Source organism: Onychostoma macrolepis, chromosome 14 (genome assembly GCF_012432095.1).
Source record: "Onychostoma macrolepis isolate SWU-2019 chromosome 14, ASM1243209v1, whole genome shotgun sequence".
In the NCBI taxonomy this organism is placed as follows: domain Eukaryota; kingdom Metazoa; phylum Chordata; class Actinopteri; order Cypriniformes; family Cyprinidae; genus Onychostoma; species Onychostoma macrolepis.
The window spans coordinates 21,697,346-21,714,563 of record NC_081168.1 but is presented as its reverse complement, the minus strand read 5'-3'; the positions used below and the strand labels follow the sequence as shown (position 1 = coordinate 21,714,563).

Below are 17,218 nucleotides of genomic sequence, written 5' to 3'. Positions count from 1 at the left end.
TTGTGACAAAGTGTACCATTTCATTAAAATTGTTTATTTGTTGAGCTGTACAGTGTGTGTTGGTTATTAATTTTCGGTTTCATCTAAGACCTGCTGTAGATGGTCATTGACAGTCTTTAGCTGGTGCTCTGTTCCCATGATGCACCTGGCTTCCATCAACATAGCAGGCATACAGGATGGGCCATACTGTCAGACAAAAGACAGAAACAAAATGAGTAATGGACCAAACAACAATAAACCCCACAAATCCCATAAAATATGACAAAATTATTTGCTTGTGTAGTAATTTTATGTACAGAGCTCAATAGGAATGAAAGCTCAACACCAAATCAATTAACTGCAGACTTCCTCACCGTTTCCACCTCATCCGAATGAGCTGTGCGGTGCTTCAGGTACTTTGTGTTGAGCTCCTGCAGGTTGGTGAGCAAAGAGGAACCTTCTCTCAGAGCTTTGAGTCTCTGTTCCATCTCATCATGATCTTTCTGAAGGTTTCTCAGCTTTGTCTTTCCCCTGAGACAAGAAACTCATTTCAATTTTATAGTTATAAATTCATTACTATGAAACAAACAATCAATTTTTATATAATTGTATAAAAGAGCAAGAAAAAACATCAACTACTGCATGTTTACTTGTCAGTGCTTACTTAATGAGCTCATTATTGGCTTCCACAAGTCTGGTCCTCTTCTGATTAATAGTGCTATTGATCTGAAAGAAAGAACAATACAGTTAACATCTTCAAGGCAACATTGCTATTCAAATTTTCCAGTCAAAAGTGGAAAAACTATTGTGAAAAATGATTAATTTAAAATAACCATTTTATATTTGAATATATTTTAATGTCATTTATTTCTGTGATGGCAAAGCTTTTTAATGCATTTAAATTGTAATATTTCACAATATCACTGTTTTTGCTGCATTTTGAGCAAATAAAAGCAGTCTTGGTGAGCATAAGACACTTCTTTTATAAACATAAAAAAAATAATAATATTTCAAACTTTTGATGTGTAGTCAGTAGTTATATATTGCCCAGATGAGTCATGTAATGGAGAATCACCTTGTTATTTACTCTTTTCACATTTTTGAGTTCCTTTGTTGCTGTGATCTATGAATAAATGACACATTTTTATAATTATGACATCAGCAACATGTCCATTTGTTTTATGTGAAAAGATCTGAAAACAATCTCACTATCTCTGAGAGCTGCTCCTCAAATGAGTGACTGACAACATCAATGGAGCGTTTGACTGCTTCAGAGTTTATGGTCTGCCTGCAGAAACCAGTCAAATATGTAAGCACTTGACTTCTGTTAATTATGAAGACACTGGATTGATTAGTGCAGTTCACACTTACTTATACTGAGTGACAAACTCCTGGAAACTATCGAGCACCACATCAAGATCAGTTGGACTTCTCAAATCCCTGGGTTTTTTAGAGGGGCCATCTCTTTCTGGAGAAAGACAAGTTTTTGCAAGTTTTCCAAATGCAAGACATTTTTGCATTTGGTCAATGTTTTTTTTTTTTTTTAATTCAAAAGAATTAATATTTCACTCAAGGTAAACATTTTACCAGATCATGCATTCCCAATACATTTTTAAATTAAACGTTTTGCAATGTTGTGATTCATCTCTGTGCCGTTCTTCAATGTTTTTTGAAGTGGAAAATGAATGGGGAAAAATACTGCCAGAACCAAGACAAGCTTCAATGCACACTATTAAAGCATTTCAGGCATGGAAATGAAAAACACTACACATTTAATTTAACAAACTTTACAACTGTCTTGTTTAGTACCTGATGAAGATGAAGATTTCCTTTTTTGTTTGTGGCCACTTTGCCGTTGACTGGACGATCTCCTCTTTACTCGCTTTGACTTCTCCATGCTCGGGTGCTGTAAAGGACAAACTGAATTAAAGGGCCATATTTCATATATCATACATGTAGATACTGATAAATGAAGATATGAGGCATACAAAACTTTCATCCTCGTCTGTCAGCTCCTCTGAGGATGGTGGTGACCTCTGCTGTCTCTGAGCTGCTCCTTGGGTCGAAGAGGTTTCTTTTGCTGACCTCCGACCTTTGACTGCTTCCTGGAAAAATTATGGGGAAAAACATGCATTCCAAATAAATTACTTTTCATATCTGCCATGAATTCACAACAGTTTAAGAAGTCTAGACAGCTAAAAAGATTTTAAGAAATGTCAGGAAAAAATGCAGATGATGTTGAAAATCTTAAGACATTAAAATTTGCTGAAAATGTATTCATCCTCAGGCGATCCAAGGCATAGATGAGTTTGTTTAATCTAAACAGGTTTGGAGAAATTGAGCATTAAATCACTTGCTCACAACGAATCCTCTGCAGTGAATGGGTGCCGTCAAACAGCAAATAAAAACATCATAATAATCCACAAGTCACGACTCCAATCAACGTCTTGTGAAAAGAAACGCTGCGTATTCGTAAGAGACAAATCCATCATGAAAATGTATTAACTACAAAAGGCTGCTTCTGGCTAAAATATGAATCTTCCATCCATAATATTGCTTTCTCCAGTTAAAAAGCAGCCTGGTGGTATCAGGATAGAAATATTCACTGAATCATGAGACAAACATTGACAGTTTAAAGTGAACACAGTACAAAACAGTTCTAAACAAAAATATTTGTGGATTATGATGTGAGAGGACATTTAGATTGACTTTTTCACCGGAGGAAGCAATGTTCTTATGGAGTCGTGTGGATTACTTGTGAATTATTGTGATGTTTTTACAAGCTGTTTGTCTCTCATTCTGACGGCACCCATTCACTGCAGAGGATCCATTGGTGAGCAAGTGATGTAACGCTACATTTCTCCAAAAATGTTCTGATCAAGAACCAAACTCATCTACATCTTAGAAGGCCTGAGGGTGAGTATGTTTACATTTTTGGGTGAACTATTGCTTTAAACTCTCACCTTGGCTGTGTAGCTTGTGGGGATTGATGTTCTTTTCTTGCCTGCATCCTCTCTGCCTTCTGATATGGTTGGCAAAGGTCTGCCTTCAACGTTTCTGTAATGACACAGAAAGCCTTTACATTATTATACTGATGCATAAACACAGCTGCACACCAGAAATGCCTCTGAAACCCAATGGTCTCACAGGACCACACTCTACCTTACTACTGATTTTGCTCCTTTTTTTGTTGGCTGAGGTGGTTCCTGGTTCTCTTTGGATGAAGCTTTCCTATTCAATGCCTTAGAAACAGCTTTGCCTATTTTCTTAGCCTGAGTAACTGCTGTCTTCTCAGTGTCCATTACACCAAGAGCAGGCTTCCGAGCTCGTGGTCGACCCAACTTCTCTGGAGCAGACTTTTGGTTCTGTTCTGGTCCAGGACTGAGATCTTCTTCCAAAGCTGTGCTGTGAAGGGGGTTCCCTGCAAAAGACAGCAAGAACTGAAAGTCACTTTCTGGATTTATATAGAAGAGTTACTTTCAGGCTTTGTTTTCAAAAAGTGATGACCACGTGCTTTTTATAATAACTTATGTTTTTGTTTTTTCCCCAAACTACAGTACACTTATTACAGGATTGTCATACCATGAGGAGAATACTGATCTCCTTGAAAGAAACTGGCTCTCTCTATGGATGAAATGTCCAGGGGCTGTGGAGACTCCACTGCATCATTACTGCTCTGTTTTGCACTCTAAGAAAACACAGAAATTAACAACAAATTCTGCCAATTGTGTCCAAACTTTTAAGTGCATATTACGGTATGTACAGTAGCTACATGTACTGTATATTACACACACTCTCTCTCTCTCTCTCTCTATATATATATATATAAAAGTACCTTTTTTATAGTAATGTGAAATTGATTTTTGTTTTTAATTTACTTTATTTTATTTTTTTATTTATATATTTATATTTGCATTTTGAATGTAAATGCCAATTAAATGCATTAAATGGGTTTAGTTTTAACGGTTATTAATGAATGCAATTTCAGCAGTAAAAAAAAATAATTTTTCTAAAAACGAAACAAATTATTTATTTTAAGAGACCTATGTTATTAATCAATGGAATAATCGGTAGAATACTCGATTACTAAAATAATCCATATCTACAGCCCTAACACACACACACACACACACACACACACACACACACACACACAGGTACAATGTATGTATGTATATACGTACTACATGTACATTGGGGTTAACAAAATGACATGCTTTAGGAATTATTACAAGTCAAAATCTAAAACGTATAATATACACATAACGTTATGCACATATAAAATATGTAATTAATAAGTTATATTAAATACTATATTATATACTAAACAACAATAAAAAGAGAATATTTGTTATTACTTGACATTCGTATTGGTTATATTAATATTATGTTTCAGGAACAGCTTATCAAAAAATAAAACATAACATGTATAATATTTCATATGCCATATTAATATGTCATATTATATTATCATAAAGAAATTAAAACTACATGTTTCGATAATTAAAAGTAAAAAAATACAAATAATACGTATAAAATAATACATGTACAATATTACATGTCATATGAATGCTAGCAATATTAGACGCTATATTTGATCTGCTAAATAATAGTAACAATACAATATTTGCTATTACCTAATATAAATGTTGGTGGCGTAATTAGGATTCAAAACACTCTGATGAAAAACATTGAACAGCTGACAAAAACGAAACACTCACCAGCAGCTCGCGCTGAACAGCTTTCAAAGTTTTTGCCATCCTACTCATCTTTGCATTCATAGAATTATATAACAATATGTATAAACAAAAACAATAGCCTAATCACAAAATAAAAAATAAAAAATCTCCAGAGTCTGACAGTGATAATATTTTTACCGCGAATGTTTGAACGCTTATACTGGACCATCTCAGACACGGGGGGGGTAATTAAACAACTTCATGGTGTGCAATTTATTTATACACAAGTAGAAAGGAGATTTTACAATTAATTTGTATATATATAAGGTATAAAAATGGAAATTAAGAAAAGTATTTCACTTTTCACACATTCATTTTTAACAGAATAAAATACACTATTTAAATTACCCCTACAATCGTCTAAGGAAGATTCCTTCCCTGTTTCGTGGAAAGCGCACAAGGCGAAGCCACGCGTCCTTTTCTTTCATACTGCCCTCTGCTGTTCTGGTGCTGCACAACGCGTTATTATACCCACAAACATATTATAATATCTATTTAAATTAATTATAAATTAGTTTTTATATGCACTTGTTTTATTACAACTAATCGTTGCTGCAAACAAAGATGTTCTGTTCGTTTTATGTATAATTTTGCTTAATTATGTGTAAATAAAATATGATGTCTATTTACAGTCATCACAACTCTGGGGTTTGTGAATCTGAATCCATTCTGATGTTCTATATATTCTCTTCTTTTGTGTAGGCTAAATAAATAAACAAACAAACAAACAAACAAACAAATAAATAAATAAATAACCCTTTCTCGTGTTGTGTATTATGGTCTCTGGCGCCCTCTAGTAACCAGTAAGGGGTGAAGTTCACCCTACAAACGCTATGCAAGTGGAAACACTAGAAGCGATTTTTTCGTAACCACTTCCGGTTTATCAATCTCTCACTCTGAAGTGGAAACTAGAAATCAAAGAAGCTCTGAGTCGGTACCGCCTCACTGACCCAACCAGTCCAACAGAGCCGTGACTTTCCCCCGGACCACAACCAGAAGGTAGTTAATTACATATATACGTACATTTAGCTCTACTAACTGCTAAGATTTATATAATCACAGACATAAACACTTTTAGTAAATAAATTCGCGGTGTAAACATCTGAACTTGTGCTGTCACAGTATTAGCATTAGCTTCGCGTAGGAGTGTGTTCTTGGAGCGCTAATAAGTGACATGAAACACATTTAAGCATTTAAATCATAACATACAGGTAATTTATGTTTATTGAAGTGATATTTGAAAGTTATTGACTCTTAATTATTACTGTTAGGACATGCTGTAGTCAAAAAGAGCAACACAATGTAGTTTATATAGAGAAAATATTAAGTATATTTTAGATATTTACACTTATATTGGTGCCACAGGAGTTAATACTTCATATTCGTGATATTGGTGTTTGATTTTGTCGATCCACTGTTTTTGGCACTGTAGTGCTAGCAGTAGCCTGCTAGCTGTTTCCAGCACATGTTATGATTAATAAAGGAATGCAAATAAAACATTTTATCTGCACATATGACATCAGATTTTAAACAATGTGTATGTAGCATACATGCATGTGTCATTTTTACGTATTCAGAATTAATCAGGCTTTCACGTACTCTGGAAAGAGATGATTCACATAAAGTCGGATCATATCAAGGACATTTCAGCCACACATGCTTAAAGTCCTTTATAACTGTTGTGTCATTTTTAAAAGCTACATATGTAAGTGTTTAATGAGTAGTGAAGTTGGGGCAACTGTCCAGCTGGCTAACGCTTACCTGTCGTCACTGTTGGGTCATGATTGTGCTACGTTTTAGTCTGATATATGATGGTGGACAGTTTAAGTCTTATGAGTCTGTCTTGTTATGATGGCAGCAGATTATTTCATGACCCAGTCCTCGATATGACCTTCAACAGTCCCTATAGTGTCTTCCCTCACCACTACATGTGCCGTTTTATTTTTGGAGAAGTCTTGCACATGGGTTGTATTTACATTTATTGGACGACTGAATTACTGTGCATTAATTCTCATGGCTTTTAACAGTGTTAAGGAGTCAGTGTCATGATGAGAACAGCTATTATTCACCCTCATGTCATTTCAGATCCATAAGACTTTCTTTCTTCCTGGAACACAGCAGGAGATGTTTAGTAAAGTGACACTGCTCTCTCATGTACGGCAACAGCAAATGGGCTGTCGAGCTCCAAAAAGCACAATAAAACAACTTGTATGACAATGTGTGCACTATATTTCAAGACTCATAAAGTAATTATAGGTATTATACATGCTTTCAAAACCTAATTTGTTCTGCTGCATTTGTAAACGTAAGCAATTGATTACGACAGATTTGACATAATTATCTTGTTTCCATGTTAAATATATACTTTCACTGAATAGAAAAGATCAGCGTGAACATTTTTCAAAACATCTCCTTTTGTGTTACACATGAAGTCACACAGATCTGGGTTGACATGAGGGTGAGTAAATAATTTTGGGTAAAAATGTAACAAATAGATATTACCATACTTTCCTAGTTGATTATTCACAGTACATTAAGACAAGTTTGTGGTGTTGCAAGTTTTCTAAAGTGTTTAAATATGCAAACGAGGCATTATGTAATTAATAATGCACTAATTTGCATCAATTTCCAGAACAGAAATCTAAACATTGGATAAAGCCTGGCTCAAAATTCTTGTTTAAATTTTAAATTTGTTGACATAGAGTTAAAGTTTTTTTGTTTTTGTTTTTTAACAGAAGGATTTTGGATTTATCTTTTTATTCCAATAACAAGCAAAATCAACCCAAATTTTACCGGTGCATGAAAAAAAACAAAACAATGGTTTTGCCAGTGGTTTTTTGCCTTAAGATGATAATGCACAGCATTTATCATAATTTTTTATTTCATTTTTAATCTTGCCATATTACAAACAATATAAAGGTTAGGTTTTAGTTTGATAAGGTTCAGTAGCCTGATGTCCTCCTGCCCTCTTTCTGTCTGGGTCACTTGATCTGTGGTTAGGTAACGTGTCTTATCTCAGCAGTAAATTGCGTAAAACGGTTTCAAAGATTAGACTCTTACCTGAAACCACTGGCCAATAAAACTCATTTGGATTGGATCAGCTCTTCAAGATATGTTTGTTGACTGTTCTTATGCTTTATTTTCTCTTTCCTACAGCTTAAAATGCTATTGATGGGTGTTTACCTGGATCTCTTCTGCTGACCAGTCCAATGCTTAGTTTCCTATGGGGGTGGTTACTACTATGGACCCGGATTCAGCCCGGCAACCACAGGGCAAGTTGGGTAAAGGCGGCCACGCGCTAATAGGGGCCAATCTGGGCGCTCGGGGAAAACACTATGTGTGCGGCTCTCTTGCTGCGTTTACCAACATCATCGTGACCTTTCCTATTCAGAAAGTGTTGTTCCGGCAGCAGCTTCACGGGGTCCGAGTGACCGAAGCCGTCTGTCAGTTGCAGAGGGAAGGGTTGAGACATCTCTACAGAGGGCTTCTGCCTCCACTACTGCAGAAGACCACCACCGTGGCCATCATGTTTGGTCTGTATGAGGATTTTTCCCGGTTGCTTTTGCGTCACGCTCACAGAAGTGGTGCGCCTGAGCTTGTTACGCGGAGCGTCGCTGCTGTGCTGGCCGGGACGGCTGAGGCCGCCCTTACGCCGTTCGAAAGGGTGCAAACACTGCTTCAGGATCACAGGCACAACGGGCGTTTCAATAACACCGTCCACACCTTCCGGACTCTCTTGCGGGATTATGGTGTGAGGGAGTGCTACCGCGGGCTGGTCCCGGTTTTGTTGCGAAACGGGCCTAGTAACGTTTTGTTTTTTGGCTTGCGTGGGCCAATTAAGCAGCATCTGCCTGATGCCCGAACCCGTATGGGTCACATGGCCAATGACTTTGTGTGCGGCGGGCTGTTGGGGGCGGCGCTGGGTATCATGTTCTACCCCCTGAACGTGGTCAAATCTCGAGCTCAGGCTCAAGTCGGGGGCGAGTTTGTTCCTTGCCATCAAGTGCTGATGACGGTGTGGCGGGAACGAGGCGGCAGCATCGTACTGCTCTTCCGCGGAGCGACGCTCAACTACCACCGATCTCTTCTGTCCTGGGGGATCATCAATGCGACTTACGAGCTTCTCCTGAAAGTTTTCTGAAGAGCAGGGTGGATAACGGAGTGCACTTTTTCCGAAGCAAGCCAAATTGAGGGTTTTTTTACCTTTTGAAAAGAGGTCTGGACACTGCCAGCTCCTTAATGTCTGCACTTAAAGGGATAGTTCACCCCAAAATTGATAATTTACTCACGTTCATGTCATTTCAAACCTGTATGAAGATATTTAGAAGAATCTTAGTAATCAAATAGTTTTGTGTACCATTGACTGCCAAAGTAGGAACAAAATATACAATGGAAGTCAATGGGACCCAAAACTGTTTGTTCTTCAGAATATACAAAAGAAAGTCATGCAGGTTTGGAATGATATGAGGGTAAACAAGTAAATGAGTTTTGGGTGAATTGTCCCTTTAACACTTAATGATGTGTATAATTATGGATGGACAGTATTCGTGTGCTGATAACTACATTTAAAGTCCATCTATATTACTCTGCTACTATAAGTGTTGTGAAATGTATCGCCACACGCTGTGGCTCTTGTATCAGTTTTGTAGTGGCTCTTTTACTCACTTTTTGGGGGTCTGTGGGACACGGATGGAGAAAGCACGGTGTTGCACTACTGACAGTACATTTCTACTTTTTTTCCTGTTGTTTTGTTAAAAAAACCTGATGCACAAACTCTGGACCTGGAGCATTACAAGCCATGTGTCATCGTAAGTGTTACGTGCAGGTTGACCGAGGGTTCGTAAATGGGTGTGATTGTGGACCACACAAAGCGAGATATGTCTGTACAAGCCTATGGTGTTAAGTGTTTTTGCCAATCAGAAAAAGTCCTGATGTATTCAAAGATGTGTGATCATTTTCATGAAATGCTGTTTTTATGTAACGAGTGTTTTGTGACATGAATGACATTTTCACATTGTTCTGGGTGGAAAGTAAACAGTTTATTCCACTTATTGCATTCTGGGTGTCATTTTTGAACGGTTCATGATGCTTTAATTATCATGAGATCAAAACGGACTATTTATTTTTATTACTTGTCTTATAGTAAACAATGATATCATATATACACCAAATATGACCAAAAATGTGGTCTTTTATGCACCTATATATTACTGGTATAAATATACCATTATAATAGCTTAGCAGCATGCCAACACCATGCACTTGACATGAGGAGAGTTATTTGTCAAGATAGGGTTTATTTGCATAATGCTTTTAACAGTATACATATTTGAAAGCAGCTTTACAGATTATATTATGTATCATTGCCCTGAAAACCCAATTGCATTTGCAATTGTATCAAGTCGTCTGAGCCATAGAATTCAATTAATTTGAAACCTTTCTGTCCTACTTTTGCATGTTTTTCTGAATGCAATTTTTCTTTCTCTTCAAGCCTTTCAGCATTCACACACTTTAAAGCTCTGTACTTAACAGTGGCTGACATAATGGGCTCAATTGCACTTCCCTCCATTCTGCTCAGACAGAGTTAACCTCCGGGGGACAGAGGAAGACACAGAAACATCCCATCACACGGGGTGAAATGGCATTCAAGGACAGATGCTTGTAGAGCCGTGTGGTAGCACCATCTCAGGGCATCATGTGGGTGGCTTTTCCTTCTCTGAGCCGTAAGTAAATCCCAGGGATTGTTCTGGAAAAATGTCCTAAATGATTAGATGTTTATGGAGGCAGTAGACCAGACGTTTTATTTAAATTAAAAACATTTTGATTCCTGCTTTTCATACAAACTGCAAGCAATTAAAAAACTTAAATATATTTTTATGTTTTCTTTTGTAAATTTAAGTAGTGCAAAATTGTCCTCTAGATTAACAAGGTAATGCTATATGGTTGCTTGGCTGTTCTGGGTTAAAATAAAATATGTTATATGACAACAATGTTATACATTTTGATTTTAAGATCAAATCATGTTTTTCAGGCTGCTCCAGCTTGTGTGCATTCATAAGTAAACAAAAATGTGTTCTTTTAACTTTTAAGGTGGAACTACAGTCACCATGTTGAATGTTTCATTTTCACCCACTAATGTCCATACAAATGGATCCTTTTAAGTATAAAGCCACATGCTGAACAATTAGCACTCTGTGGATTGGAAATAAATGTAATTTCTGCCCTCTGAACATGCAAGAGGATGAAAATGTCATGAGCATTTGCCAAAAAAGTGGTCCTGTATTACTAAACACCACACGGCACTTCAAATATTTGCCTTCTGGCTGCTCTGATAGTGTGATATCAGTGTGAACTGAAATAAAAAATTTAATAAACCATAGTAAAACTGCACAAAATGCCCTATCAACCATACAACAGCATGCAAAAACCACTCGGAGCACTTTAGCAACCACATTGCAACACCCTCGCAACTACTGAATCAGAAAATGTGAAAACCTGGTTTGTCTAATAATTTTGTAATAAAAGCATCACTTAGAGGGATAGTTCACCCAAAAATGAAAATTCCATCACCATTTTCTCATCCTCACGTCGTTCCAAATCTGTATGACTTTGTTTCTTCTGCAGAACACAAAGGAAGATATTGTGAAGAATGTTGGTAACCAAACAGGTAATGGTCCTCATTGACATTATATGGACAAAAAATACAATGGAACTCAATTGGAACTGAACCTGTTTGGTTATCATCAAACGACATGAGTGTGAGTAAATGGTGGAATTTAAATTTTTTGGCGAACTATGCTTTGAGTGTTAAATTACCTAAAGCACAGAGTTTCCATTTACAATTAAAAAGAGAAAAGGCTACAAAAAACCTCTTTCAGAGTTACTACAGATTAAAACTTTGTCACTCCCTCTGTTGAAAAGCCACAGATTACAGTGAGCGTGTCTGCCAGTAAACAGCTCCAGCACAATCCCATCATTCCCTCAGTTTGAACTGTGAAAGATTTCGGTTTGAGTTTAATCCCAGGCCTAATCTGTAATCTCCTCCTGCGAACTCGAAAACAAATACAGTCTGACTGACAATTTAGTGCTTTAGAAGGTGTGGTAAACTAGAAATTAGACTGTTAGGAAAGACAAAACATTGTAAAATAACAGGTGTCATATCTTTTGAGAGTAAAGCCCAAAAATATCTAAAATCACTCACTAAAATCTCACAAAATCTGTCAAGAACATGTCCAGGTCATATTTGACCCAAAATCAAAAGAAAGATGTGAGAAATTATATTTTGAATAAAAGAAAATGAAAATGCCACACAACACAAAAGCTGCATTAGTTCCAGTAGCATTTGTCATTCAAAATCAAACCTTTATTATGAACACAGTAGAGGGAATGCAAAACGTACTCTCGATTGTCCCTTCTCATTTTATTCAGTTGTTTGCCTTCATATTTACGTAAAGCCACATTTAAGATTTTATTTTGTGCACATTTTGAAACAATCATCTGCATACATGTCTCAATGCATATCTTTACAAGCAGTTTTTTGCTTCATAGTTGCTACAAATGCAATGGCAGTTCCTTTAAGTCTTCGTCATTCTTAGAACCTTCATTTGACAGGAAGATTTTAATACAGAAATATGTTTGCTCTCTGATAGTCCGATATGAAAATTGTTCCTGTGAAAAGACTGAAAAATAACATATATTTGTCTCTTTCCTTCTCATGACTTTTCTCTTGATGCAAACTAGCTTTCTGACTTGATAACCACAATCTGGCAGTGTGTTTATTGGGAGGGATGTGTCCAATATGGGTGATATATTCTTGCCATCTGGAAGCACTTCTCTAAAGTCAAGTTACTTAGAACTGAACAAGGCTGATGTCATGGGCGATTTAATTGTGTTCTGGGTGCAAGTTGCCTTTTGAAACCTGATCTAGAAACGGCCAGTGAGAAAATTCATCCTTGGCTGTAATACCGCAAAATACTGGTCTGAGATCAGCAACAAAGGGCAAATGAATCACCAGCACTCAATTACTCGAAATTCCTAGTGTAGTCTTTGATAATCCCCTCAATCATATTTTTTTTGTGAATATGACAGCCAAATCTAAAATTGCCATTCTTAGAAATACTCTATGCAAGTACAGAAATGCAGATTTGAAGGCTTGAACGATGCATTGCAATTGTGCAGTTCCAAACAAACTCTCAAGGAGGCAACATGCACTGCGTTATGTATTATGCAATGAAATTGAGCTGGTTTCGCTAGAAGCATTTGCGTTCACATACTTGCATGGAGTATGTTTCTGGCCTTACTCAAAGATGATTTACACTAATGAGTATTTAATGTATACTAAATATGGTGCAGTTCACCACTTACAAAAGTGGAAGCAAAAACATTTCCAACTGAACCTTTTGTTTGAATAAACAGAAGGCAAAATAAATATATACGCTGCATTCGCATAACGCAATCCAACAAACTTCACAACAATCTTCCAAGATAAAATATAAGGCCTAGGTTTGTCAGGGACGTCCTCTAAAGCGAAATATTAGTGATTCATAACAAATTGAAAATCATGTATGTATAAAATGTAAGAAAGTATAATACGTGGAAAAATTTGGGTACAAATCGTGATGCTTGCATAGTCAAAAATGACAGATGAGTGAGAAAATTGTGTGGTTTGGCTATCATTGGGATCGGTTTTACAGGGTGCTACAGTAACGTGGTCACATCGTTGTTGTGTAAACACGCCCCAATTGTGCTATTATGTCTTTGGACCACACCGATCTCTGTGGTTAACAGTCAGCTGATAGGCCAATATAAAAACTAACATCAAAAGCCAAACTTGACACGCCAACATACAGGTACAAAAATGCCAAACTGTCGCACTTCTATTGCCATCAACTCTCATTCTACAGCCGGAAAGGTATCATAGACAAAATGAAATGAAAATCCTTTGGATAGTCCGGTGAAACGTTACTGCATAAGTATTTGGACTACTTAGTATTTGTCCCAGCATCTATTGTTAGGGGTTAGTGGAGTTTCCGTTCACTTTGTTCCTTCAATCTGTTAGAGCAGCATGACTAAACTAAACATGAAAACAAGTGAAGTTTCATAACACTGTTTATCTCAGTTATTAGAGCAAGAGGTAGGGATTCACATATACCCAAAAAACAAAAACAAAATGCAGGTATAGTAGGTTAGAAACCACGGTGCGCATATACTGTATGTAAAAAATAAATACGTACTACAGACTGTAGACATACATCAGGAATTAAAGAATCGTTAGAAAATAGCTATGTCTGAATGCATAATTCCAGTACGTTTATAGGGAGACTTGGCAAGACAAACAGGTTAACACATAACAGTTTTGACATGTTAGTTTTCTAACTGTGTGTGTACGTTCACGGCACTTACTATTATTCTTGTGTGCCAGCACACAATCAGTTTTTAGATGCCAGAAAGGCATCGCTACTTTAAGTACAATTCTATGCTCGCACTCTACAATCCCTTAAGATGGTGCCGGAAGGTAAATTTTAAAAGTTCAGAGGTACATTTCCATTGTCTATGTCTGGTGTCCTTGTCCGAAACAGTTGTGTTAGCGAGAAGACGGTTGAAATGAGAACAGTACACTGCTTGGCTAGGAGCCTGACACCTTCGCCCTCTCTCGCCGTTTCTACAGCACCTACAAACTCCTTATACAGGTCCACGATCTCCTCAAGCTTCCTCAGGGCCTCATCTGCATCAATATCCCCATGACAGCCTCCGCAGTCCGAACAGGGAACTCGCATGCAGGTTGATGTAAGTTGCACTAGAGCTCCAAAGCTGTTTCCGAGGGACAGAAGAGCATCATCAGGTGCCCATCCTACCCGTGTGGCTCTCTGACATCCTGACGCCAGTCTCCGTGCCTCTGCCTGAACCAGGCATCTCTCTGTCTCTGAAAGCGAATTCCCATTCACATTGCCATTTTCGCATTCCCCCTTGTGGGTTGGAGGGTATACTGCAGAAGGTCCTTTTTTCAAAACCATAAGAAGTTCATCAATATCTCGCTGCAAGCAGGCATAGCCGTCTTTAAGCCCTGAACCTTTCTGACTGGTAACATAATGGTGGCCTTGCAAAAAACGGAGTGGATTATTCATTGGTCCACAGTCTAGAGGCAGAGATTCCAGAGGTCTGGGAGGGACCAGGAGTGGACTTAGTTCTGAGGATGAAGATAGGGGACGAGGGGAATCTCTGAGAAGGGAGAGAACATTTGGTGAGGGACCAGAGAAGGTTGCAGGGGAGGGACCCGGAGTGGGTTGTGGTGGTTTACTGATCTGGTTTCGACGGGAGAACTCGTAAACAGTCAGATCATCATCAAAGCTGCAGTTGTCCTCTGTATCTCCGCTGAAACAGTTGGCATAGACTGTATGGCACCCACATGCATCACGATGGGAAGGACTTGTGGAGGATAGAGAGGACGCATTGTCAAGTTGAATCTCTGAAGGGTTACCTTTGTGTGACTGAGGCTGTTCGGACTTGCAGGTCCCAAAATGCCTGTGCAACTCGGTAGCTTCTGTGGACAATTTCTGCCTCAGGTCAGGATGGCTTGACGATGTTGGAGGTTTCCCATTAGTGTCTTTCACAGGAGTTGTGGTCACTTCCTCAGGTCCATCTTTGAGCTTCACAATGACTACTTCAGCATCTTTCTCTTTCCAGTCAATCAAAGATGGCACTGAAGTGGCCTTGGGAGATACCTTCTTGGAATCATGATTCACATCTGTTGCAATGGTTGCTATATTGCCTGTCGATGAAATAGTGTTGCTGAGTGCCACTGTCCCCAAGATCTCTTGGGAACGGGTGAGGTACCAGGGCATATCCTGGATTTTTCCCCGCAAGGCTGTGGCAGACAGACGTCCAGACGAGCCTGCTCTGCTGTGGAAGCTAGTCCCAGTTTGAGCTGGATCTTCAGGAACAATATTTACAGACTGAACTGAAGGAGAAGGTAAGGGAGATGGAGATGGGGTAGGAGTGGTTGAAGCACTTGTAGGTTTGATTGTAGAGCTTTCAGCCTTTAGTTCAGTTCTTAAGTTCTCATGACTTAGAGAAACACCCTTACTCAGTGTAGAGGGTGGGGAGGTCCTGGTACCATTTCTCTGAGACCAGGGGTGTAGAGAGAGACCATTGGGGGGAACTTTTGTCTTTTCCTCAGGCTTTTGTGACTGGGCATTAACTGCCTTTGAGGATGGCTGTAAACCAATGAATGATGGCTTGGGAGGTATTGGGGGCTTTGTGTTCATCTGGGGCACTTTATTTTCTGATTTTCTGGTTTCAAGAGAGTCTGATGACTGTTGTAGAGGACTCTTGCTGTCTGCTGTTATTTTCCCAAATTCAGTTGTTCCTTTGGCATTTGTTGGTACTTTCTGATTTGGCTTAATATCTTGATTATCAAGTCTCTCAAGATCCACATGATTTGGAGTAGTCTCTTTATCTAGACTGTCTGAAACCTGGTCAGTTATTCCATTTTGAACAGTCTCTGGTTCTACTAAGGTCTGTTGGGGAAAGGTACCTTGCCGTACAGCTGTTATTAATGAGGAAGACAATGGTGGTCCAGGCCCTGTGACTGGTTTAAACTCCATGGTATCTGGCTCCATCTCTAGAAGCTGCGATGATAGGTGTGGATTTCGGCCTGGGATGTCTCCATTGCAGTGCTGGGCTTTCTGTCCTGTGGAGTGGTTAGCAGAGAAAGATTTATGTTCCATAGTTGTAGGTTTAGGGAGAAAAATCAGTGAAGGCTGATGGACCTCCAATTCAAGGTTTTTAGTCTCAGGGATTGCAGGGGTGAAATGATTGGCAAGAGAAAGTCTTTCTTTGAGGGTCTCTGGTGTGGCGCTGTCCTTCTCTTTGCTGTCTCTGGATTCTGGAGCTTTTTTCTTGTCCACACTAACCTTAATGTCACTAAAAGAAGGATGTTTGTTCTCAGAATCTGAGCTTTTCTCTGAAAAAGAGTAAGAGGCAAGAGAGATGTGTACATTAGTTGAAAAAAATTAAAAACCTAGATATTTAACATTTTAAAAGAATATTCCGGGTTCAATACGTTACATTTAACAATGTTGTTGTTTTTTTTTGGTTTTTTTTAGATTCATTTTTGGCATTTTTGCCTTTTAGGATAGGACAGTATATACACTGACAGGAAACAAAGTGGGAGAGAGAGAGAGGTGGGGTACAGGATTGGGAAAAGACTGCAAGCAGGAACTCGAACTCTGGTCGTCCACAGCGCAACGGCGCTATATGTTGGCGCGCTGCCCATGAGGCAATGGGTATCAACATATGTAACAATGTAGATTACCTTCAAACACTAATTCCTCAGTTTTTTAAGCAACAATCACAGTAAGCCACTTACAATGCAAGTAAACAGGCCAGTGCAACTTCTTACTTATTGCTTACTAACCTTGTACAAATTTATATCCTATATTTCCAACTTGTCATGACCACCTAAAGGCAGTAAACCCTGCTACTCTGACATGCAGAAAGAT

At 38.3% G+C, this 17,218-nt stretch overlaps 3 protein-coding genes across 4 annotated transcripts in view; 1 reads left to right on the top strand and 2 right to left on the bottom strand.

The window, feature by feature from the left end:
* Positions 1–13: 13 nt before the first annotated feature.
* Positions 14–5,082, bottom strand: cenpu (centromere protein U). Its single transcript, XM_058797106.1, has 12 exons — positions 4,701–5,082; positions 3,562–3,667; positions 3,142–3,400; positions 2,943–3,036; positions 1,968–2,084; positions 1,789–1,885; positions 1,351–1,447; positions 1,189–1,267; positions 1,055–1,102; positions 644–705; positions 354–510; positions 14–186 (listed from the first exon to the last, which is right to left on the bottom strand). The coding sequence occupies exons 1-12, from the start codon at positions 4,758–4,760 to the stop codon at positions 67–69; spliced, it is 1,296 nt and encodes a 431-aa protein (XP_058653089.1). The 5' UTR covers positions 4,761–5,082; the 3' UTR covers positions 14–66.
* A 484-nt stretch (positions 5,083–5,566) lies between these two features.
* Positions 5,567–9,777, top strand: slc25a51b (solute carrier family 25 member 51b). The gene is made up of 2 exons (XM_058797115.1): positions 5,567–5,717; positions 7,875–9,777. Exon 2 carries the CDS (start codon positions 7,942–7,944, stop codon positions 8,857–8,859), a length of 918 nt encoding a protein of 305 aa, XP_058653098.1. The 5' UTR covers positions 5,567–5,717; positions 7,875–7,941; the 3' UTR covers positions 8,860–9,777.
* A 2,342-nt stretch (positions 9,778–12,119) lies between these two features.
* Positions 12,120–17,218, bottom strand: part of frmpd1b (FERM and PDZ domain containing 1b) — a 43,136-nt gene continuing 38,037 nt past the window's right edge. For both annotated transcript variants that reach the window (XM_058798250.1, XM_058798251.1), the window contains one exon: positions 12,120–16,680. In XM_058798250.1, coding sequence (XP_058654233.1) covers positions 14,240–16,680 — 2,441 coding nt within the window. In that variant the 3' untranslated portion in view covers positions 12,120–14,239. The remainder of the gene's footprint in view (positions 16,681–17,218) is intronic.